General features: G+C 43.5%; 1 protein-coding gene and 1 long non-coding RNA gene across 12 annotated transcripts in view; one reads left to right on the top strand and one right to left on the bottom strand.

Annotated features, from left to right (window-relative positions):
• TERT (telomerase reverse transcriptase) overlaps nt 1-25,681 on the top strand; it is a 133,471-nt gene that overhangs the window by 20,621 nt on the left and 87,169 nt on the right. For all 9 annotated transcript variants that reach the window (XM_043540299.1, XM_037893378.2, XM_027824049.3 and 6 more), the window contains one exon: nt 2,870-2,965. In XM_043540299.1, coding sequence (XP_043396234.1) covers nt 2,870-2,965 — 96 coding nt within the window. The remainder of the gene's footprint in view (nt 1-2,869; nt 2,966-25,681) is intronic.
• Nucleotides 7,430-25,300, bottom strand: LOC119565645. 3 transcript variants are annotated; one of them, XR_006288784.1, is made up of 5 exons: nt 25,123-25,300; nt 22,421-22,574; nt 20,301-20,538; nt 17,573-17,655; nt 7,430-10,584 (listed from the first exon to the last, which is right to left on the bottom strand). It is a non-coding gene; the product is annotated as an uncharacterized LOC119565645 (long non-coding RNA). The 3 variants fall into 3 exon arrangements; XR_005224464.2 differs by having other exon boundaries at nt 20,301-20,542; nt 25,123-25,299; XR_005224463.1 differs by having other exon boundaries at nt 7,430-10,306; nt 20,301-20,542; nt 25,123-25,298.

The raw sequence follows: 25,681 nt of genomic DNA, 5'->3' as shown, positions 1-25,681 counted from the left end.
TTTTTAATTAACAAGCCTTAGCTTAATTATCTAGTTACCACATACATGGACATTCTTAAAAAAACAAAACCTACAACCACAGTTTATATGGGAAACTTGCTGGAGGAGACAAGGCCTGTTCCTCCAAGCTTCCCAACAGCTATTCTTCTGTCTTCTTCCCCCGATCACCTTTGCAAGGTGAGTAGTAAAGGAAAGTCTGAGTTACCTCTTTACTAGGTAGCTGTTGTTGCCCTTGCAGCCTGTCACAGTATGATGCAAGATTGTGGTAACAAAGGACTTATGCTGTGTGTTAAACAACTCTCTGCTTTGTGATATGAAAACTGTATCTGGGCTGACATTCTGAGTTTCCGTTGTTTTAATGACTGTTAAGTTAATGGGTTGGAATGTAGCACAACAGAATTAGGCCCACTGAACATAAGAATAGCCATGCTGGTCATGCCATTGGTCCATTTAGCTCAATATTCTGTCTTCCAACAGTGGCCGGTGCTGGATGCTGCAGAGGGAATGAACAGAACAGGGCAATTATCAAATGATCCATCACTTGTCATCTAGTCCCAGCTTCTGGCTGTGAGAGTGTTAGGGACACCCAGAACATGGGGTTGCATCCCTGATCATCTTCGCTAATAGCCACTGATGGACCTGTTCTCAATGAACTTACCTAATTCTTTTTTGAACCCAGTTATACTTTTGGCCTTCACAACATCCCCTGGCAACAGGTTCCATGGGTTGACATGCATTGTGTGAAGAAGTACTTCCTTTTCTTCGCTTTAAACCTGATGCCTACTAATTTAATTGGGTGACCATTTTTTTGTGTTTTTATGTTGTTTGTGTATTTTTGTGTTGTTTGAAGGGGTAAATAACACTTCCTTATTCATTTTTTCCATCCCATTCATGATTGTATAGACCTCAGTCATATCCCCGCCCCCCCCATCTTAAATCATCTCTTTTCCAAGCTGAACAGTCCCAATCTTATTAATCTCTCCTCATATGGAAGCTGTTCCATACACCTAATCATTTTTGTTGCTGTTCTTTATACCTTTTCCAATTCTAATATATATTTTTTGAGATGGAGCAAGGAGAACGACATGCAGTATTCAAGGTGTGAGCATACCATGGTTTTATATAGTGGTATTATGATATTTTCTGTCATATTCTCTGTCCCTTTTCTAATGGTTCCTCACATTGTTACCTTTTTTTGACTTCTGCTGCACATTGAGCAGATGTTTTCTGAGAACTATCGAAGAAAACTTCAAGATCTCTTTCTTGAGTGCTAACAACTAATTTAGACTGCATCGTTTTGTATGTACAGTTGGGATTATGTTTTCCAATGTGCATCACTTTGCATTTATCAGTATCGAATTTTATCTGCCATTTTATTGCCTAGTGACTCAGATTTGTGAGATTCTTTTGCAGTCAGCTTTGGATCTTGAGTAATTTTGTATCATCTGCAGACTTGGCCACCTCACTGTTTACCACTTTTTGCCAGATTGTTTATGAATAGGGTGAACAGCACTGGTCCCAGTATGGACCCTTTTAGGGACCTCGCTATTTACTTCTTTCCACTGTGAAAACTAACCATTTATTCCTACTCTTTTGTTTCTAGTCTTTTAACCAGTTACTGATCCACAAGAGAACCTTCTCTCTTATCCCATGACTGCTTACTTTGCTTAAGAGCCTTTGGTGAGGGACCTTGTCAAAGGCTTTCTGAAATTCCATATATCAACTGGATCACGCTTGTCCACAGGTTTGTTGACCCCCTCAAAGAAATTCTAATAGATTAGTGAGACATTTCCCTTTACAAAAACCATGTTGACTTTTCCCCAACAAATCATGTTCATCTATGTATCTGATAATTCTGTTCTTTATTATAGCGTCAACCAATTTGCCTGGTACTGACGTCAACCTTACCGGCCTATAATTGCCAGGATTGCCTCTGGAGCCATTTTTAAAAATTGCCATCACATTAGCTCTTCTCCAGTCATCCAGTACAGAAGCTGATTCAAGTGATAGGTTACATAACAGAATTAGTAGTTCTGCAATTTCACATTTGAGTTCCTACAGAACTCTTGCATGAACACCATCTGGTCCTGGTGACTTATCACTGTTTAATTTATCAGTTTGTTCCAAAATCTTCTCTATTAACACCTTAGTCTTGGATAGTTCCTCAAATTTGTCACCTGAAAAAAATGGGTCAGGTTTCGGAATCTGCCTCACATCTTTCACGGTGAAGACAAATGCGAAGAACTTCTTTAGCTTTTCTGCAACAGCCTTGTCTTCCTTGAGTCCAACTTTAGAACCTCAATTGTCTCATGGCCCCACTGACTGGCAGGTTTCCTGCTTCTCTTATACTTACAAAAATGAACAGCAAAATTTTTTATCTTTTACTAGTTGCTCTTCAAATTTTTTTTTAGCCTGCGTAATTATACTTTTACACTTGACTTGCCAGAATTTATACACCTTTCTGTTTTCTTCAATAGGATTTGACTTCCAATTTTAAAAGGATGCCTTTTTTTGTTTCTAACCTCCTCTTTTACTCTGTTGTTTAGCCATGGTGGCTTTTTTTTTTTTTTTTTTTTGGTCCTTTACTGTTTTTCTTTTTATTTTGAGGTATAAATTTAGTTTGAGCCTCTATAATGGTGTTTTTAAAACATATCCATGCAGTTTGCAGGCATTTCACTCTCATGCCTGTTCCATTTAATTTCCATTTAACTAGCTTCCTTTTTTATTTATAGTTTCCCCTTCTTGAAGTTAAATGCTACTGTGATGGGTTTCTTTGGTATTTTCCCCACCTTGCAAGGATTATTGATTACTGTTGTTAACTAAAACATCTTTTGCTGAATTTTATCATTTCTTTACTCTTGGTATACAGGTTTCCACTTTCAAGGATTTTATGTCCCATATGAGATTATTTGTGTCCCATCTGCAAGAGACTACATCGCTGCAAAATGCCATAGTAGTTGAACAGGTAACTGTTATGAGACATTTCTCTTCAAATGAGGAAGAAAATCAAATAAGTTCATTCTTAATTCATATATTAGAGCGGGAGCTGGTAGTGTCCCCTTTATTTAGTTTGCCTAACACTTTCCGTTATAAGAGATCCTTATGACCTTTTCTTTGCTTGCAGCAGGCCTTTGATATTTGGGAAGGGGCTAAATGAGTGCCTTTTCTCTCTCCCTGGAACTTCTGTTCAACGTTTGCTAAAATATAAACAATTACAAAATGTCATTTCTTCTCTCTTGCTTTTGTTTCTCAGGATAATTTTGGCAGTATGCAGATAAATAAATAAATATAGTAAAAAGAACCCCTAAATATACAAGCATTTTAAGTCTAATCTGTTACTACTGCTAGAGCAACAGCAGCAATGCACACTGTCCTATTGATGGGATGAGGCGCTGCTAGTGGCTGGGGCCGGATCTATCAGCAGCCAGGGCCGGAGCTGTCCCTGACCCCACAGTGGCTGAGACTGGAGCTGTTCCCCCCCCTACTCCCTCCAGTGGCTGCAGCTGTCCCCACCCCACAGCTTGGGCCGCAGCTGTCAGCAGTTGGGGCGGGGCCAGAGCTGGAGCTGTCAGCCCCAAGGGTTGGAACTGTCCCCATTCCCCCAATGGCTACCGCTGAGCTGTCCACACCAGTGGCTGAGGCTGTCACCCTCCTGTGGCCAGGGCCAGATCTGTGAGCAGCTGAGGCTGGAACTGTCCCCCTACCCCCAGCGACTGGAGCTGGGGTTGAAGCTGTTTCCCTCCCCCACCCAGCAGTGGCAGGAGCTGTCAATCGCCCTCTGTGGTGGGGCTCAGGCTGTCATTCCCCCATCTGCAGTCAGCTCTTTCCCTCGGTTATTTTTAGTGAAAGTTTTGGACAGGTCACGGCCTTCCATGAATTTTTGTTTGTTGCCCATGACCTGTCCATGACTTTTACTAAAATAACTGTGACAAAATATTAACTGTACTAATGATGCATGATTTGGGGGGGGGGGGGGGGAGGGTTGGGGAGGGCTCAGCTTGTACTTGTACATAGTAGAATTTGTTAGTAGCTTTTTCCTCTAAAGCAAAACCAAACATAGGAAATTAAAATAACATTTTAGATTGCAGAATGAAGCACTCCAAAATTTGGAAATTCCAGGTTTGCAGTTGCCTACAATTAACCTTAATTCTTTGTCTTGACACACTACCCCACTCTGCAGGGCACATGCACTATGATACAATTTTAAATTATGTGATTATATACTCTTCTTTTGCATAGGACCCCTGCCTCATTCAGTACACAGGATGGACATGTGGTGGAGCCAACTTAAGGTTTCTTGTGTAACCTTCAGTCTGGAATTTCCTAATTTTTGAATACTTCAACTTTGCTGCCTAAATAATGTTCTTCTAACATAGTTTTGTTGTTGTATGTTATGTATATAATATTGTTTTAGGGGTTTGGTTTTTCTGGTCAGCCATTTAGGTAAAATTTCCAGTGCAGTATGGTGAAGTAGCAGTGACACCATGGTAGAGGCCGTGCCAGATTCTTCATTTTAGTGGGGCTGATACAGTTATCTAAAAACTGTGTTTTGGAACGAGAGAATTAATGAAAAATGATTGTCATTTGTGAACCTATTTGATTTTTCTTTTCCTTCAAAATATTGTAGAAAATTCAGTTTGAGCTTAGTTAGAGTTTTATTTCAAAAAACATTACATGCAACATTGTTTTTGGACCCCTTGTAAATTATAATAAAACCATATGAGATATGAAACTTATGTATGTAATTCTTTAGTATATATAGTTTAGAGAAAACTTTGTTAGAAGTTGCAGCATGTTTTATGATCCCCTTTAATGGTTTTAAAAATTAACATTTTGGACACTGATAAGACATGTTAATAATGTCACAACCAAAAGAGTTCTGATAACACAAGTTATAATAAAATCTCTTCCTGCTGCAGTCATCAAGCCAAAGGCAGGACGCTTAAGTTGACAGTGTATTAGATGTACATGTTACCAGAATAATTGAGGGCTTCAGAAGATGTAACTGTAATATACTTTAACCCTATCTGGCTCTTTGTCCCGCTGGCCTGACTACACAACACACGGAGATTTCCGAGTCTGCTGCTGCCTTGTACTTCCATATATTTTAAGGATAGAAGGGACCATTAGGTCATCTGTTAAGTGTAGAGGGCTGAAATGCTATTGCCTCAGTAATGCTGTTCAGGCTGCTCAGTGCTTCCGTCCTTGGAGCTCCAGTGTTATCAGTATTAGCAGATACTGCAGCCTGCTAATTCAGCAGACCTCAGTGTTACTCATAAAGAAAGACCACAGGCACAGTTCGGTAACAACGGCACTCGGCCAGGTTTATTGCCCTCAAAGTACAATCCTAGTGCAAACAACTGGGATAAACAATTTACATACTATCTTTCATGTTTCATGATATCTGTTTGTTACTTCTCCTTGTTCCTGATATCTTGGACAAAACATTTTATTCATTATTTTGTCAAACCATCTGATCTTGTACTAGTTTGGGATATATCTGTAATAGCTGGAATATATTTATCTAACTATCTAGTACCTAGCAATAATGTTGCCAAGTTCATGTACCAGACAGTGAACTTGTGAGCATCTGCTTTAATACATGGCCTGACTTTGGTTTCACAGCCTCTGGGTCAGGCCTCAGATCTTGCACCAGGGTTAGTACTCCAGGCTCTCTCTCCTACTACATCATCTAGTCCAGGGGTGGGCAAACTTTTTGGTCTGAGGGCCACATTGGGGTTGCAAAACTGTATGGAGGGCCAGGTAGGGAAGGCTGTGCCTCCCCAAACAGCCTGGCCCCCACCTGGTATCTGCCCCCTCCCACTTCCAACCCCCTGACTGCCCCCCTCAGAACCTCCAACCCCCTGACTGCCCCCCCTGCTCCTTATCCCCTAACTGCCCCTCCCTGGCCCCCCCACCCCAACCGCCCCCTGGGACCCCACCCCCTATCCAATCCCCCTGTTCCCAGTCCCCCAACCCCTATCCATACCCCGCCCTCTGACAAGCCCCCCGGGACTCCACGCCTATTCAACCCCCCTTGTTCCCCATCCCCTGCCCCCTATCCACACCCTTGCCCCCTGACAGGCCCCCTGGGACCCCATGCCTATCCAACCTTTCCTGTTCCCCATCCCCTGACTGCCCTCCCCCCGCAAAACCTCTGCCCCATCCAATCGCCCCCTGCTCTCTGTCCCCTGACTGCCTCCCAGGGATCCCTTGCACCTTATCCAAGCCCCTGGCCCTGACCCCTTTACCATGCCGCTCAGAGCAGCATGTCTGGCAGCCATGCCGCCCGGCTGGAGCTAGACACACTGCCACCAGGAGCTCGCAGCCCCGCCGCCCAGAGTTGTGCCCGCGTGGCAGCGTGGCTGCAGGGGAGGGAGGATAGTGGGAGAGAGTCCAGGGGCTAGCCTCCCCTGCTGGGAGCTCAAGTGCCGGACAGGATGATCCTGTGGGCCGGATGTGGCCCACGGGCCGTAGTTTGCCCACCTCTGATCTAGTTTGATCTATATAATACAGGCCATGGAATTTCACTCATTAACTTGAGCCCACTAACTTTTGTATGGTCCTTGTTCTTTAGCTGAAGGAATAGGGACTTATGCATTTAGATCTTGTGTTCCTTTGTTCAGTCCCCATAGAAGCAGCTACTAGGGGAGTTATGACAAGTCAGGGCCCAGGTGAGGATTTGAACTGATGTGGGGAGTGTGTAAACATAATCTGATTGTCATTCGTTTATGGCTGTGCCTACAAAGTGTGGTTAGATGTTTGGCTAAGTGTGTGTATTCCCTCTGTGTGCTGCCCCAGCCCTGCGCAGACAGCTGGCACGGCAGACCTTGAGCAAACCACCCAGTGACCACAAGATCTGTTAAGGGACAAAGGCACCCAGCCAGGTTAATTGTCGACAAAGCATGGTACTAGTATCCCACAAACTCTACTGGACCACTAATACATGTATGCCCGTAACAATGGACCAGCTCAGTGAAGGGCTAGACAAAGATACCGCCTCTGAGGTACGTCTTTATACCCCGATACAAACAAATTAGTGCTGCCCCTCTGACATAGTTAGTTACTGCCCTCTGGCATGGCTAGTTATCACCGATCACATTGTACACATTGATTTGAGCAGGGGGTTGGACCAGATGACCTCCTGAGGCCCTTCCAACCCTGATATTCTGTGATTCTATGATTTGATCAAAACATCTCTATTACATACTGTCATCCTGACCTTATCTTTTAAGAGGTATCAGTGTGTTCCTGTTATCCTTGGGGAATGTTTCTATACCATCCTTGATATCAGGATGTTCTGGTACCACATGATATCAGGATGTGTTTGCCTGAGCATTCGGTCACTAGTGCTTCTTAGGAAGGTGTATTTCTGCAGTCAGTCCTGTTTTTGCCAGATTCTGTGAGCAGCTCCTGCCTCATACCAGGCCTCTGATACAATGGCTCATGTCTCAGGCTCTCTTCCTACTACACAAGGTAGAGTCAAGGTTATTTGAGTGCTTTTCTTATCTTAACAAAAATTTTTAGGTTTCTTTTCAGTGTAACATTAACTCTGACTTTCCTGGGTTTATAATGCGTGGTTCAGCAATAATTCCATCATCCTTGTAATGACTTTTATTCTAAAACTATTGGTACATACTCTCAGCTTTAATCCATTTTAACATAGTCTTTTCTCTGGGAATTTCCTGTATTAGTACTATTATTATGAAAACGTTTATACATGAACACAAAACAAAAAATAGAAAATTCTACCATGTCACATCTAATTATTGTAAAATACATCATATTAGCCTTAAATCAATTTCTTTAATAAAAAATAGCTGTTAAAAAGCAGCTTCACTGGTATGCCAAAGTAGTCAGCGTGCACCAGTTATGCTAGATTTACGGCTACTTTGAATCACCAGAGTAGGTAAAGCATCTGAAGCATATTGGTGAATCTGACCTTTAATTTGCATTGACTTATTGAGACTGTTGCTATCTGAAGAAGGGAGCAGGGGAGCCTGATTGCTGAGTCCTGATGTCTGTGAAATGCAGTGAAACTGAGAGTGCAGTGCCACTGGGATCCTGTCAAGCACTGATACCCAAACTACATTGCCGCTATGGATTCTTCATATAAAATACAGTTAAGCTAGGTAATCTACCAATGAGAACTCTTGACGTATGTCTAATCTCCCTCATATTACTGAGTCAATATGAAAAAAATTGTTCATGCAAATTAGCTGTGATATCACAGTTAGACCTGCGTGAAGAATAGATTTTTATTTTTTTTATTCACTGACAATTCTAAAAAAGTATGTAAAAGTTCAGTTCAAGTGCAATGTTTCATGTAGATTTTGAGCATTTTTTGTTTTGAAATTCCTTCAGTTTATTTATTTTAAAAACAATCCAAATGTCATTTTGAACTAAAAATGTTTCATTTAGAAAATGTCAAAACAAAACGCTGACTTTTTCAGCATTTGTTTTTTTTACACAAACAATTCAGCAAAATATTCATGAAATGTTTGTGTCACAAAATCTGCCTTTTGTTGGTGAAAAAAGTTTCAGCCAAAAAATTTCTCTCCGCTCTAGTCACAGTGGCCTCACTTAGGGGTTATCTGAGCTGTTGATCTGAATCTGTCTGCATCGTATATAATCATAACATTGAGATATAACAGCTGTTAATAACTTAGCCATCAAGTCTTAATTAAGTTTCAGATATAGTCTATGCATAACATTTTAATTAACTTTCATTGTGGAAATTTTGAAGTGTCTTTTATTCTATTGTTAAGAAAATTTGGAACAAAGACTAAAATTTAGCATCTGTGTCAAAGGGGACCAAATTTTACATTAATTTTAATTTATAAACTAAAGGATTTACCTGTAAATTCTCAGATATTCCGTTCAAATTCAGAATAAATGCTGTAAGTTTCATAGATTCCAAGCCAGAAGGGACCAAACATCCAATCGTGATTTAAAAATGACACCCCTTGGTATGTTTTTCCAATAGTTAATGACTGTGACTGTTAAACATTTATGCCTTATTTCCAGTTTAATTTTTTGTCTAGCGTTAACTTCTAGACATTGGATTGTGTTATACCTGTCCCCATCTAGGTACTTATTGATTGCAATCAATTCATCCCTTAACCTTTTTAAACTAAATAGACTCAAAGAGCTCAATATATCACAATAAGACATGTTGTCTAATCCTTTTATTATTCCAAAGACTATTACCTGATTTCACTCCAATTTTTCAGCATCCTTCCTGAATTGTGGATGCCAGAACTCAACACAATATTCCAGCAGCAATCACACCAATGCCAAATACAGAGGTAAAATAACCTCTCTATTTCTATTTGAGATTCCCCTGTTTATGTGCATCTAATGAACACATTAACCCTTTTGGGCTACAGAGTCACACTGGGAACTCATGGTCAGTTGATTATTCACCATGACCCCTCAATCTTTTTCAGAGTCACTGTTTCCCAGAGTAGAGTCCCACATCATGTAATGGCCTACATTCTTCATTCCTAGATGTATACAGTTATAGGTGTATTAAAATACATATTTGCTTGAATCCAGTTTACCAACCAATTGAGATTGCTCTAGTCCTCTTCATTATTTACCACTTCCCCAATTTTTGTCGTCTGCAAACTTTATAATTGATGATTTTGTTTTTTCTTTTAGGTCATTAATAAAAATGTTTAAATAGCATAGGGTCAAAAACAGATCCTTCCATGACCCCACTAGGAGCACACCCACTCAATGATGATTCCCCATTTACAGTACACTTTGAGACCTATCATTTAGCCAGCTTTTAATCTATTTACTGTGATATTAATTTTATATCATTCTAGCATTTTTAATCAAAATGTCATGCAGTACCAAATCAAATACCTTAGAGAAGACTGAGTATATTACATCAAAACAATTACCTTTATCAATTAAACTTGTCATCTCATTTAAAAAAAAAATACCAAATTAGTTTCACGATGTCTGTTTTCCATATACCTATGTTCATTGGCATTATGTTACCTTTCTTTAATTCTTTATTCATCAAATCTCATATCAGCTGTTCCAGGTTTAATACTGGATACTATATTTTATGCAAAGCAAAGGTTTAATCCTTATATGCAAAATAGAATTCAGCTTTAGCTACAAGGTTGCAACTAGTGCTTCCAAAATGGAGCCTCATAAGACGACCAGATTTTCTGTTCTTTTTTGCAATACTTCTTTATGTAGAATCTTATCCTGGAGGTCTGTCTGGATACCACTTCCAGAGGCAAATCTCATTGAAGCTGCTTTTAGTGAGATGAAGTTAATAGAATTCCTTTAAAGAGTTATAAAGAAATGATCAGCTTTCAACAAGGCAATATCCTCACACATCCTGGGAATTACTGGGAAGCTTAAGGCTACAGCACCACAATTTGGAATTTTCAGGCTTGGTAAACTCTTCAGGTCTTTACCTAATTTTGTTCCAATGGGGACCCAGAACCTCAGTCAGGCTTTTCCACTAGATAATGATATCTTGCTAATCCAGGAGTCCATTCACCAAGGGTTAAACCCTTTTTCTGTTTCGGTGACAGTTACCCAACCAAGAAATGGGCTCTAAAAAAGAAGAGGGATGGTTCATGGAGTTTCAGAAAGCCCCTTTTATAAACTCCTTTAAAATCTGTAATCTGTTCCTGCAGAAACTTCTATTTGGAGAGTATATATTATAGTCACCACTGACAGAGGCTTTTATTTCCAGATTCCTTGTGATTGCCAAGCAAGTCAGAGTTTTCTTCCTATTTCTGGATCTCGACTTTAAATTTGTCAGTAAGGCACACTTATGGAATCATAGAATATTAGGGTTGGAAGGGACCTCAGGAAGTCATCTAGTCCAACCCCCTGCTCAAAGCAGGAACAATCCCCAACTAAATCATCCCAGCCAGGGCTTTGTCCAGCCTGAGCTTAAAAACCTCAAAGGAAGGAGATTCCACCACCTCCCTAGGTAACCCATTCCAGTGCTTCACCGCCCTCCTAGTGAAAAAGGTTTTCCTAATATCCAATCTAAAGCTCCCCCACTGTAACTTGAGACCATTACTCCTTGTTCTGTCATCTGCTACCACTGAGAACAGTCTAGATCCATCCTCTTTGGAACCCCCTTTCAGGTAGTTGAAAGCAGCTATCAAATCCCCCCTCGTTCTTCTCTTCCGCAAACTAAACAATCCCAGTTCCCTCAGCCTCTCCTCATAAGTCCTGAGTTCCAGTCCCCTAATCATTTTTGTTGCCCTCCGCTGGACTCTTTCCAATTTTTCTACATCCTTCTTGTAGCGTGGGGCCCAAAACTGGACACAGTACTCCAGATGAGGCCTCACCAATGTCGAATAGAGGGGAACGATCACGTCCCTCGATCTGCTGGCAATGCCCCTGCTTATACAGCCCAAAATGCCGTTAGCCTTCTTGGCAACAAGGGCACACTGTTGACTCATATCCAGCTTCTCATCCACTGTAACCCCTAGGTCCTTTTCTGCAAAACTGCTGCCTAGCCTTTCGGTCCCTAGTCTGGAGCGGTGCATGGGATTCTTCCATCCTAAGTACAGGACTCTGCACTTGTCCTTGTTGAACCTCATCAGATTTCTTTTGGCCCAATCCTCTAATTTGTCTAGGTCCCTCTGTGTCCTATCCCTACTCTCCAGGGTATCTACCACTGCTCCCGGTTTAGTGTCATCTGCAAACTTGCTGAGGGTGCAGTCCATGCTATCCTTCAGATCATTAATGAAGATATTGAACAAAACCGGCCCCAGGACTGACCCTTGAGGCTTGATACCAGCTGCCAACTAGACATGGAGCCATTAATCACTACCCGTTGAGCCCGATGATCTGGCTAGTTTTCTATCCACCTTATAGTCCATTCATCCAGCCCATACTTCTTTCATTTGCTGGCAAGAATACCGTGGGAGACCGGGTCAAAAGCTTTGCTAAAGTCAAGGAACAACATGTCCACTGCTTTCCCCTCATCCACAGAGCCAGTTATCTCATCATAGAAGGCAATTAGATGAGTGAGGCATGACTTGCCCTTGGTGAATCCATGCTGACTGTTTCTGATCACTTTCCTCTCCTCTAAGTGCTTCAAAATTGATTCCTTGAGGACCTGCTTCATGATTTTTCCAGGGACTGAGGTGAGACTGACTGGCCTTTAGTTCCCCGGATCCTCCTCCTTCCTTTTTTAAAGATGGGCACTACATTAGCCTTTTCCAGTCGTCCGGGACCTCCCCCGATCACCATGAGTTTTCAAAGATAATGGCCAATGGCTCTGCAATCACATCCGCCAACTCCTTTAGCACCCTCAGGTGCAGCGCATCCGGCTCCATGGACTGGTGCTCGTCCAGCTTTTCTAAACAGTCCTGAACCTCTTCTTTCTCCACAGAGGGCTGGTCACCTCCTCCCCATGCTGTGCTGCCCAGTGCAGTAGTCTGGGAGCTGACCTTGTTCGTGAAGACGGAGGCAAAAAAAGCATTATATACATTTTTTTTCACATCCTCTGTCACTACGTTGCCTCCCTCGTTCAGTCAGGGGCCCACACTTTTTCCTTGACTTTCTTCTTGTTGCTAACATATCTGAAGAAACCCTTCTTGTTACTCTTAACATCTCTTGCTAGCAGCAACTCCAAGTGTGATTTGGCCTTCCTGATTTCACTCCTGCATGCCTGAGCAATATTTTTATACTCTTTAGTTTTGATTGAAGTGTCCTGCTCCAGGAGTGTAGTACTTTGACTTTGGGCTTGTCTGCATGATCCTGCATTTCTTACACTCAGGATTGTGAACTGCACTACACACCAAAGTGGTGTGCTGTAACTGCCCCATGTGGAGGCTGTGGCATGAACAAAAAGTGCTTAGTTCAAAGGTGGGCAAACTACGGCCTGCGGGCCACATGCGGCCCACGGGACCGTCCTGCCCATTCCTTGAGCTCCCGGCCAGGCAGGCTAGCCCCCAGCCCCTCTCCCACCGTCCCCTCTCCCCCGCAGCCACGTTGCTGCACGGGCACCACTCTGGGTGGCAGGGCTGCGAGCTCCTGCCGAGCAGAGTGACAGCATGTCTGGCTCTGGCTGGGCAGCATGGCCGTCAGACATGCCGCTCTGAGCTGCATGGTAAGGGGTCTTGGGGGTTGGATAAGGGGCAGAGGGTCCTGGGGGGGCAGGCAGAGGGCGGTTGGATGGGGCGGAGGTTCTGTGGGTGTGCGTGGTCAGGGGATGGGGAACAAGGGGGCTTGGATAGGTGTGGGGTCCCGGGGGGCTTGTCGGGATGGGAGCGTGGATAGGGATTGGGGGACTGGGAACAGGGGGGTTGGATGGGGTGGAGTCCTGAGGGGCAGTTAGTGGCGGGGGGTCCTGGGAGGGGGCGGTCAGGGGACAAGGAGCAGGGGGGGTTGGATGGGTCGGGGTTTCTGAGGGGGGCAGTCAGGGAGTGGGAAGTGGGAGGGGGCAGGCTGTTTGGGGAGGTACAGCCTTCCCTACCCGGACTTCCATACAGTTTTGGAATCTCAATGTGACCCTCGGGCCAAAACGTTTCCCCACCCCTGGCTTAGTTCATGATGATGTAGTCTTTTCAGAACTATGTTAATGCAAACTAGGCACCTTTTAGTTGGCAGTAGCAGTGTCCACATGGGGTAGTTACTGCACAGCACTTTTGTGCATGCTGCGTTTCACACCCCTGTAGTCCAGACTGATGTATTATAGATATAGCCTATCTCTGCTACATTTTTCAACATGCTTATACAGCCATACATCCTGTGCTTCTATCCAGCACTATTCCAAGTAATGACCCTAAGTCTTTCTTCTGCACTAGGAGCAAGACTGAGGCAGGCATGCAAGTACACAATGTACCTGGATGCCCATTTAGCAAGTTTCATCATTCAACATCTTAGTGCTTCATATCCAGTAGTCTGTCAGGTTCTTGAACAACAAGGCTTCAACATCAACCAGAAGCTCCTTCCTAGTACATTTCTAAGAGTTGCTTCATCTTCAAATATCTTCGTTTCCACCCCCAAAGTTGAAAATTTTAGGTCAGAGTAAGTTAAATTTCATGTTTAAATAGATTGGAGGTTGCTGCTCTGTTTGTAGTGGCCTGGTGGGGACTCTGAGGGGGGATAGCACTAATGGGAAGCAGTGTCACAGAATTCCAAGGTCTTTGCAACATGCACTAAATCTAATGCGCCATATTAGCCATGGCTGCTTAGTTAGACTTCTTTTGTTTTGTTCTAACCTGTCAGTTTTAAGTTTCAAAACCAGTTGGATTCTGGGTCATATGCCAGTCAGGGTTGTTCAGTCAGGGCTGCTTATGTAGAGGGCAATGCAAGTTTACTGGGTTAACTGCTGAGAACTGGAAGAAGAAGAATGGAAATTCAATCAGAAAATATTTGAGCAAATACAGATGGTATCTGCCCCAGAGAATGGGGTGGAGGGGCTATTTGTATCCCATTCCAAAAGACGTTAGTCTCTGTTCTTCTTTGAGTGATGATCCCTATTGTATTTCACCGTGGGTTATGCATGCGCATCATGTGTCTGGAGCTAGAGAATTTGAAAGCACAGTCTGTTGGTCCATGCATGGGTCCTGGCTTACCTCATGTCTGCATCTGAGGGATAAAGGACTGGGCAGATTGATCACCTCTCCACTTCCTTCTCACCGCCGCACGTCACAGGACATTTTTACTCTCCTGAATCCGGAATCCCCTCCTCCATTGGGCGCCTCAGTCTCCAGGGAGATAATATCACCTCCGAGGGACTCAACCACTGGAAGGAGTTTATCACCCATCCCATTCATGGAATACATTTCCCCTCCAATGGCACTGAAGGTAGTGCTACTGGAACTGGAATCAGCCTTCTCTTCATTGGGAGATTCTGAACCACCCAATGAACCTTTCCCCCTATCCAAGTGTCCTCCACTGCCCAAAAGACCTGCACTGGTTTGTGACCAACCTCTGCCTCATCTAACTCAGCCACTGGTACCCCATGCCATGGGAGTCCCTGTGACCACTTATTGACCCCTCCTACTCATTGTACTGGGGGCCTTGGGACCAGTAACCCCCTGCAGTCTTGATCAAATCTGCCAGGGAGTCACCCCTTGCTTTCCCTCTAAGGGGATCCTCAGATCTGCCCCCAGATTCAGTGGAGGAGGAGGAGGAACATTGCACTCTGGATCGGACAGTTCAGCTGGAACCAGAAAGATTGCCATCTTCATCCCTGGATGAAGAGGTGACTCCTACATCTCCTCCCCCCTCCAAAAAGACTTCAGGCAGTTCCAGAGCCTTCTCCCCAGAGTTGCTGGAGAGCTTCAGATTCCTCTTGAGGAGATCCAGGACTCCCAGCACAAAATCTTAGACATTCTCCACTCATCCAGACCCAACAAAATAGCTCTCTCCATTAATGAAGCCATATTGGAGGCAGCTAGGACAGTTTGGCACACACTTGCCCCCTGCCTCCTACCCCCAAAAGGGCAGAGAAGTGTTATTATGTGCCAACCAAAGGAGGGGAATGTTTGCTTTCTCACCCTGCTCCCAACTCACAGGCAGTCCATGATGCTTCTAAAAGGGCTAGACAGCAACATCCCCAGTCTACTCCTGCTGACAAAGAGGGCAAATGCCTGGATCTGCTAGTGAGAAAGTTAGTCTCATCATCCAGCCTCCAGTTCAGGATAGCCAATTATCAGGCGCTAATTGCTAAATACGATTTCCTGAATTAGACCAAATTTGTGGAGTTTACTGACAGCTTTCCACAGCAGGACAGAGCTCTGATAGATGTAGGCAAACTGAAAGCCAGGACTGCACTCCCATCTGCAGTCGATGCTGCTGATACCTCCTCTAGAGCTATGGCTACTGCCATTGTCATGCACAGGTAGTCATGGCTTCTTGTGTCAGGATTCCCAAGGAGGGGCCAGAATGACCTCCTCTTTGATGAATTGCAGCTCCCAGGGCAACACTCTGCTTTTTATTTGGTCGGAGTGCTGTTCAGAATATGCTCAGCAGTGCAGAGCATGGGTCATCCTGATCGCACCATACTGGCCTAGACAGTTCTGGTTTCCAAACTTCCTATACATGGCATCCCAACCCCCAATCATCCTACCAACATTTCTTCATTTGGAAAGCTCCTGACCCAGTGGAACAGCAAGAATCAAATCCACTCCAGTGGATCCACATCCACTCCACCTCAGGGCGTGGTACGTAAGAACGGCCATACTGGGTCAGACCAAAGGTCCATTTAGCCCATTATCCTGTCTTCAGACAGTGGCCAATGCCAGGTGCTTCAGAGGGAATGAACAGAACAGTTAATCATCAAGTGATCCATCTCCTGTTGCCCATTCCCAGCTTCTGGCAAACAGAGGCTAGGGACACCATCCTTGCCCGTCCTGGCTATAGCTATTGATGGACCTATCCTCCATGAACCTATCTAGTTCTTTTTTGAACCCTGTTATAGTCTTGGCCTTCATAACTTCCTCTGGAAATGAGTTTCACAGGCTGACGGTGAGTTGTATGAAGAAATTCTTCCTTTTGTTTGTTTTAAAGCTCCTGCCTATTAATTTAATTTGGTGACCCCTAATTCTTGTGTTATGAGAAGGAGTAAATAACACTTCCTTATTTACTTTCTCCACACCAGTCATGATTTTATAAACCTTTATCATATCCCCTTAGTCATCTCTTTTCTAAGCTGAAAAGTCCCACTCTTATTAATGTCTCCTCAAACGGACGCTGTTCCATACCCCTAATCATTTTTGTTGTCTCTCTCTATGTACCTTTTTCAATTCCAATATCTTTTTTTATTTTTTTTTTGAGATGGAGTGACCAGAGCTGCATGCAGTATTCATGATGTGGGCATACCATGGATTTATATAGAGGCAATATGATATTTTCTGTCTTCTTATCGATCCCTTTCCTAATGATTCCCAACAAATAACAAATACAAATGGTATTTGAATGGGTATCATCCTTAGAACGTTCATGCTCCACAGCCATACAAGTCATCCTCTTTTATAGTAGAAAGGACTCTAGAAAATGTTACCTAGCTAAATGGAAGCACTTTTCTTCTTTGGGACATCAAAGAGGCATTCTCCCAGAAACTACAGATATTCCTCTCATCTTGGACTATATCTATCTATATCTATATATCTAATAGATCAGGTTTGTACATCAGCTCCTTGGGAGCCCACTTGGTAGCGAGCACTGCATACCATCCACCTCAGGGCTACTTGGTCTTCACACATCCATTGACCAGTAGATTCTGGAAAAGTCTAATAAGAACCTTCCCATCTATTCTGAAGCCTACTCCCCTGTGGAACGTAAACCTTGTTCTCTCAGTACTCAGAAGCCTTTTTACACACACACACACATCTCTCTCTCCCCCTCCCGCCCCACTTTTGCTTCTTGCTCCATGTCTCTCCTTTTAATGAAGGTCACTTTCATTGTAGCAGTCACCTCAGCTAGAAGGGCTGGCAAACTTGGAGTGATGGTGGCAGATTCTCCATACACTGTATTCCGTAAAGATAAGGTTTCTTTGTGTCTGCACCCCAAATTCACCTCCAGGTAGTTTCAGAATTTCACTGTAACCAATCAGTTCACTTACCTCTGATCTTCCCAAAACTGCATGCTTCTGCAGATGAACAAAGACTCCACTCCCTTAGTGTTTGGTGGGCCTTCGTCTTTTACCTGCACAGAACAAAAGCAAACAAGAAATCCCTGAGACTGTTGCTGTAGCAGAAAGAGTCGGAGAGCACATGATCTTCACCCACAGAATCTCCGATTGGCTCTCTGGCTGCGTTCTCCATTCGCTATCGAATCTTCCCCTCTGCCCATGGGGTAAGAGCTCATTCCACCAGAGCAAAAGCAACAACTATGGCGTCTCTTCAGGAGGCACCCCATTGGACATCCATAAAGTGGTCACTTGGGGCTCTGTTCACACATTTGCAAGACATTATGCCCTGGTGCAGGACTCGTCTGCTGATTGTCTCCTTTGGGATGGTGGTACTCCACTCAGCCCTACCGTCTACTTCCTTGCACCCTCCTCCTACTTAGGTACTGCTTGTCAGTCACCCATAGTGGAATACAATAGGGACCATCACTCAAAGAAGGGGAGGAGGTTACTTACCTGTAACTGTAGAATCTTCGAGATGTGTGGCCCCTATCTGTATTCCACTATCCACCCTCCTTCCCCTCTGCTTTGGATCTTATCTAATTCATGCCAGAAAAGAAACTGGAGTGGTGGTTGGTCTGCTCTGCCATTTATCCCCTCAGACAGAGGCACAAGGTGAGCCAGGGCGCATGCGTGGACCATCAGACACTACTCTAAAATTCTCAGAATCCGGATGCATGGTGTGCATGCATAACCACAGTAGAATACAGGTAGGGACCACACATCTCAAAGAACTTCCAGTTACAGGTAAGTAACCTCCTCTTCCGATCATGATATCCACATGTGTGCATACATGGAAGATAGTTTGACTCTCATTCTCTTGCATGCTTTTTTCCTTCATTCCCTCTGAGAGACAGAAAAGTGTGCAAGGATTATGTATCCATGACTATCATTAGTGACCCTGATTCTGCAGGCTAATGCATGTGCCAATGGACTATGGATTGTCTTCAACTTCAAGGCCCATGTACTTACTCTGATTTATATTGGTTGAAGCTGTCCAGCTGGAACCAGAACAGTTGAATCTCCTAAGGCATGCCTTATTCCTGGGAAATTGTGGTATTTCTGCTAAAGTCTAGGAAAGATTTCATGCCATGCTTTTGATAGAGTTGATTCTCCACCTAATGGATACTTTGGAGTATATCTTAGGAGGTATTAAAAAGGTCAGAAAATCAGTTTCTTAAAGGTTCAAGTTTTTGATCTTGTAACAAACCTCATTCTATTTTATTAAATGCTCATATCTCTCACTTCCTTAAAGCCATTGTTAAGACTTCCTTGAAGTCAGTGTTCTGGAGCAGCCAACTGTCATCACACAGCCTTTGAAACAGTGGTGCCTTTGACGTTCTGTAGGAAGCTCTCATGAAAGTTTGATTTTAATCCTTGTCAGAAGTATCTCTATTTTGTAACCTTCAGTCTTTCTTCTGGTAATTAAATTACTGAGGGAGTCAGTGAGTTGGAAGCTCTTTCATTAAAGTAACATTCATACAGCTTTTTCCTGAAAAGATAGTCCTCAGGCCAGTTCTACACTTCATACCTAAGGGGAATAGACTTTCACTGGAACCAGTTAACTATATTGCTTTTATTTAGTTCTAAGTCCAGATATGGTCTAGAAAGGAAATTGCATATGTTGGCTGTGATGAGAGTAACTATCTATAATTCTGTTTTCACAGAGCAAAATAGTGGGGAAGATGAGATATACGTGTGTGTGTTTGTGAGAGAGAGAGAGAGAGAGGCATACAGGGTTTCAAGGCAGCCAAGATACTTACTTTCAGATGAATAAAACTTGCCATATTCCAGGCTGATAGGGAGTTGTGATTTAGCTGATCTGAGTCACCTGCTCTACCAAGGCTACAACAACATCCAGAGGTTGGGGGGAAGTATAGGGCTTCTTCTGATTAAATATACTGAGTTGCAACTTGATCTTTGGTTTGCTTCTTTACAAGATAAACTGGTATCATCTAACACAGCATTTAGGTGTTGGAGTAGTAAATTTTGCTCTCAGTTCTACTCAGTGAATCTATTTTATTTAAGAAATACTGAATTGAGTCCAAAAGTAAAATCTGTAGGCCTTGGAGGGCCTTTGTGCATTCCCATTTGTAGGATATGGTGCCCCCTTGTGTTGAGTCACAGAGCTTCCACCAAAGCCATGTGAGTTAGGATTACGTAAGCTCCCCTAATGATGTTTAAGATTAACATCTAAGTGTCATATAAAGGATTGTGGCCTTCACCTGTTTGTTTCTTCTCTCTCATAGCAAAGAGTGTTATGAACCTCGCTAGTGATTAGTTTAGTTTAGTCAGTGTTAGCCCTTTCCCTCTGAGAAAAAAAGACAGCTCTCTTCTGGCTTGGAGGCTGCACAACTATAATGACTGACAGAGGCTAAAAAGGGCTGTAAGCTCTGGACCACCTGCTGTTCTACATACCTGAAATTGGACATTCATGTGCACTGTTTAGTATGTTTGGGTGAGGACTGCAGCCTGTTACAGAGCTGAGTCTGTAAGGCCTTTCTAGAACACACTGGTAACAGCAACTTAAATTGAGAGAGCACCTGCCTGGGGAGGTGCTAATACCTACGGTCTTTGCAACAGTCAACCAGGCTGATAATGTGGGCCCTCACAGACCCATGTCAGCACCAAGCCCTCCTCCACTAAGTGGGCAAAACCTCACCTGCTGAATTCCAAGTTGTTGCTGTCTTTGGCACCAACATCCAGAAAGGCACTGGATCTTCAAAGGCCTTGCTATGATCAGCACCTTCTTAACTTCGGGAGTTGTCCTTGGTACTGAGAGTTGTCACCAATGTCAAAATGTGCACAGGTGCTCTGAGTTCACTGGACTGAAGGGGAAGTGGCTCCATCAGCAGCTCACTCCTTTTTGGTACCAGGCACTCTGCTGCCATAGCATTGTTCTTCCTTTCAAGAAGCCAGAGAAGAAACAAGATCTGACTTGAATGAGACAGTTTGGATAAAGAAACCCCAACCAATCCTAGGAAAGTTTGAACAAAGAAACAACTCAACCCTCCAAGTACCTGTGGCACCACAAGAGAGCCTATGTTCCCCAATGCATATTCCATATGTGCACTGGGTATTGCTGAGACCAAAGGGTCATCTTTTGTATCAGACCCCTGAGACTCCACAATCAGCATTTGACTTTACTTTCAATTTGCAGGCTGTTTGATCTCTGAAAAGCCAGGGGGAAAAACCTTTCCAGCCTTCTCCACACTGTATCACCTCATTTCACCAAACACCCCTTCAGTACCAGATGATTAAGGGGACTTTCTACACTGGCCCAAGCAAAATGTGTTGTAGCCTGCACTATAGGACATGGCAAAAGCCTCTTTGATCTGGCTCAGTTGAAACTATCAGGCCCACCATCAGTGGCCCCAGTATGCTTACCATGCTTGGACACATTCACTACTCTTCCCTCTTAGCTCCTAGTGCCTTTGTCACAATGTCCAACCCTGCTGGCACCAAACCTGGCCCTGCCAGCACCACCTCAGCCTGTGCTACCGCCTAAGCAACCAGTGGTCTTGCCTAGGTCCCGTTGGTTCTGGCACCAGTTTTGCTACTGCTACTTGCAGCTCCAGATAACCAGAGGCCTACAAACCTGGATACCATGGGAGATGTTTACATGGATGATGATGATGATGATATCCCTGCAGATTACTAGTGAAACATCACCAGATGTGAGAACATTACATCCCCACCAGGTGAATTCCACTAGCTTCAAGAATGGCTGAACAGGATGGCGAATAGACTCAGCTGTACACTGCTGAGGCGCCAACTGAAAACTTGGTCCTTTATTTCACATCTTTCTGCCAAAAACTGAAGATTAAAATTTCCTACCCACTTACAGTGTCTACTTGATACAGCTGGAAATGTCTGGCTTTACACCCCACTCATCATCGTCAGCAGTCTTCAGTAGATACAATAGGCTGTATCTGGTTCCTACTCAGGACTTTTCCTTCTTACCTTACCACTCCTGGTGGTTGCAGCAATTGTCGAGAAATCCGAGCACAAAGACCTCTCACTCCTCTTCTGTGACTGAGAGAGGATGTAGACTGAACTGTGTCAGCATTAAGGCATGTTTCTCTGGGTCTGCATACTATCAGCTATCAAAGAATGCTAGCACATTACCAGTATGGCCTGTAGGAAGCTACTTGGATTTGGTCCCCGAGGGAAAGGAAATAGCTGGTGAAAGATCTAGCCTCAGAAGGAAAGATTGCAGCCTCTGACCCTTTATGGACTTCAGCCAGCTTATGACACTTCTCCCTGTTCAGCTACTGGGATCTCTTGTGAAGAGACACTTCTGGTTGAGATATGAGGCCTTACTCCTGAGATGCATGGCCTAATAGAGGACTTGCCTTTTGATGGAAAAGACATTTTCAGTGAAAGAATTTACAAGACTCTCAGGAACTTGCATAAGGTCCTTTTGGTTCAACTCAGCCTTCTCAAGGACTCACGATTGTACACTTCCTTCAGATACTACAGACCAGCTTTGTCAACCAGCATAGCCAGCATCTCACCCAGTTTATTCCCTGAAATAGCAAGGGAAGCAGAAGACCTATTGTATTGGCTCCACCCACATTGCTGCATTTGCCTCTAAATTGTAGGTTTGACATTATGATTGAGAGCAACATATCAGCATCCTGCACAATATACCCTTTCTCTACAGCCTCTTTATTGTGTGTGTGTGTGTGTGTTTAGGGGTCATCTGCAAAGCCAGGTATGAGATCACATTGTATCACTGGGTATGTCAGAATTCATCACCAGAACATCTCCTAACCTCACCTTTCCCAATCCTTTTCCAGGATCCTTCTCATGAGACCTTCTTGAAGAGTTGTCAGGTGCCTCCTATCCGAGCGAGTTCCTCGGAAGTTTCTGAGGAAGAGCTTCTACTCAATACTTTGTGATCCACAAGAAAGGAAACTGCCTCTACCCAATCCTGTACATGAGACAACAGAACAGATATGTAAGTTCAAAATGCTGTCTGTAGATATAACCATCTCCTCCCTGTGCCAAGAAGATGGGTATTCAGCTCTTGATCTCAAGGTTTCTTACTTCCAGATAGGCATTACCTGCAAAAAATACCTGTGTTTCTGCATTGAGAACAAACACTTTCAATACACATTTACCCTCTTTGACCTGTCTACTGTGCTTAGAATGTTCACAGTGTCTGGCAGTAGCATCAACACATCTGAGAAGACAAGGGGTGCACTGTGTTTGCCTGCTTGGACAACAGGTTGCTCAAGGCCAGTTCATGTCAGGAGCTCCTTCACTCTATAGCTCTAATTTGCCACTGATTTCATGTGCAAGGATTGGAAAGCAGCTGGAAAAATCACACCTGGTCCTGTGTCAAAAATTGACCATAGGAAGAGTTTTCCTCCCAGAAGAGTGATTTCTTCAGGTACTACAAGCTATACAGATCCTATAGCATCAGATACGCCAAAAAACAAGGTTCATCCTCAGATTTGTCAGGTGCATGATCATGATCTCTATATTTGATACTCCATGCAAGGCTTCACCTTAGACCCGTACAACACTAGCTGGCACAAGTGAACACCCCAGACAAGGACAGAGCAGAGACATATGACTATCCCATCAAAGGTGTTGCAAAAACTCTTTTGGTGGATGCCTACAGAGAATGAATTAGCAGGAGTATTATTCAGCCATCCAACTCCATTTGCACTGGTCACAAAAGACTCATCCATGCTTGACTGGAAAGCTCACTTTCAGGGTGTGGTATCTTAGGATCTGTGGAATTCACAAAAACTCAGACAACATGACAGTATTCTGGCCCTTTGGGGCATACACTGAACACAAATCCTTCCTGTGACGCTGGTAGAGAAGGTGTCAGCTCATGCCAACGCCCCAGGCTTCAATGAACACTGATAAATGCATAGCTGGAAATCAGTTTGGCTTATGTATGGGTTAGTATAGTTAAAATAGATATTAGTATTTATAGGAATATGTTCAATGTTTAGACTTTATGGAATACTTGTTGGATGCTGCATTTATTAATCCTACTTATAATATATGTAGTCCCTGGTATAAAGTTATATTGAGTGTTTGTTTGCATTGTAAACCTCTGTAATTGTGTAACTCACCAAACAGGAAAATAAGCATTAAGGTAAAGTAATTGGCCTGCAGACAAGATGCCTCACTGAAGGTAAATGAGGCATTGTGTTCCATCAAAGGACAGAGACATTGTTTGCATTCCTCACTCCCTCCAGGAAGGGGAGACCTGCACATGAGCTTATCCCATTGGCTTGGAATTTGGGGTGAAGGCAATAAAAAATCCCTGACAAGGAGATTCTGAGATTTTTATGCTATCTGGACAATAAAGGGCAAAGATCCCTAAACATAAGCAAGAGATTCCCATGCTGCTTGGCATGGGTCAGCCCTAAGGGACATACAAGCTTCTACAATAAGCAGCTTCATATTATCTTCTTAAATCTTAGACTGTAACTCATTTGTGCATGTGTATGTTTCATGTTTTAACCTTGTAAATAACTCTCATTTCTTTTCGTAGTTAATAAATCTTTAGGTAGTTTATTACAGGATTGGTTACAGGTGTTGTCTTTGGTTTGAGAGCTGAGTACAATTGACCTGTGGTAAGTGACTGGTCCTTTGGCACTGGGAGTAACCTGAATATTGTTGTGACTTTTGGTGTAAAGTGACCATCTATCACATAGTCCAGCTTGCCTGGGTGTCAAGATAGACTGTAATACCTAAAGGGACTCTGTGACTCCATGGTAAGACTGTTATAGTGCTTTAGGAGTTCACACATCTTACTGGGTTGGTGAAATCTAATTACAGAATATACAGCCAATTTGGAGTTTCTGCCCTGCTTTTTGATGGTCTGCCTGAGGTTGGCACTCTCAGTCGTGAGCCACTCCAGACAGCATGACACTTTCTGCCCTCTCAGGGCAAATGGTTTAGATCCCTGATGGACAAAACTGCTTGCATGCGATATCTGAAAGATGTTCTTTTTCAGGGCTCACTCTGCCTATACCATCCACGTTCCAGCAAAGGGAACTGACAGAACAAAGAATAAACATCTTCAAGAGGAATTCTTAGAAGCTGCCTCTTGATCAGTGGAAACAAGTGTGATAGCCCATCCTTAGATGGCCAGACTTGAGATTTGTGTGTTATGAGAAATAAAAAATTACAGAATGCTAAGCAACAAAACTAATTTTACTTTTTCATTTTTTTTCCTAACTATGATATTAGTTTGTTCTAAGTTTTTAAATATTTTTTACTCTTAAATGAATTCAAAACTGTTTTTAACCTATTACACTATAAATTGACTGTTCTAAACCAAGCTTTGTGCTGCAGCCTCTAAACTTACATTACAGACCAGTTACTGAATTACCTGATTTGGATTTATGCCTGCAAGTTTAGAGGACAGGTTGAAACTAGCTGAAAATCTGTCCCTATTGCAACATAATTTGAAATTATAAGGTAAATAGAGAGTGTGGCAAAGCTCCAACCTTATCTCAGTGGGTCCCGCAGTTCCTGGCAGATTTCGCTAGCCTCAGAGGTTCACTGTGACCGTCTACGAACCCCTTCTTCCTCTAGAGGCAAGGGTCACAGCCTACTGAGCCATTTTCATCATAAACCAGCAAGGGAGGTGAGGAGAAGCCACCCTCCCTCGCACAGTCTCTGTTATCTCCCAGTCTCAGACATTAGTCAGGGAGGGGAGGGGGAGCCCGGGCACGCCCTCTACTCCGGGCTCCAGTCCAGGGACCCTGATAGTAGCAGCTCATGATAGCTGACTTTTTGGAAACAGGACGAGTACGATTCCCTGGGCCACTTCCCCACAGCAGCCCCACTTCCTCAATATCTATTTTACCCTTACCTTAGGGCCTCCTTCCTTGTGTCTGATAGGGTTTGTACTGCTATTTCTGCAGCAGCACAGCTTCCTCCTACAGTTCCTGACACATGTGCCCCAACCTGACTGGGAGGCTTTTAACTAGTTTCAGCCAGCCCCGATTGGCTTCAGGTGTCCCAGTCAACCTAGCTGTCTTCCCTGCTTTCTGGAAGGATCTT

Source organism: Chelonia mydas, chromosome 2, assembly GCF_015237465.2.
Source record: "Chelonia mydas isolate rCheMyd1 chromosome 2, rCheMyd1.pri.v2, whole genome shotgun sequence".
Taxonomy (NCBI): Eukaryota; Metazoa; Chordata; order Testudines; family Cheloniidae; genus Chelonia; species Chelonia mydas.
This window is presented reverse-complemented; position numbering and strand designations above follow the sequence as displayed.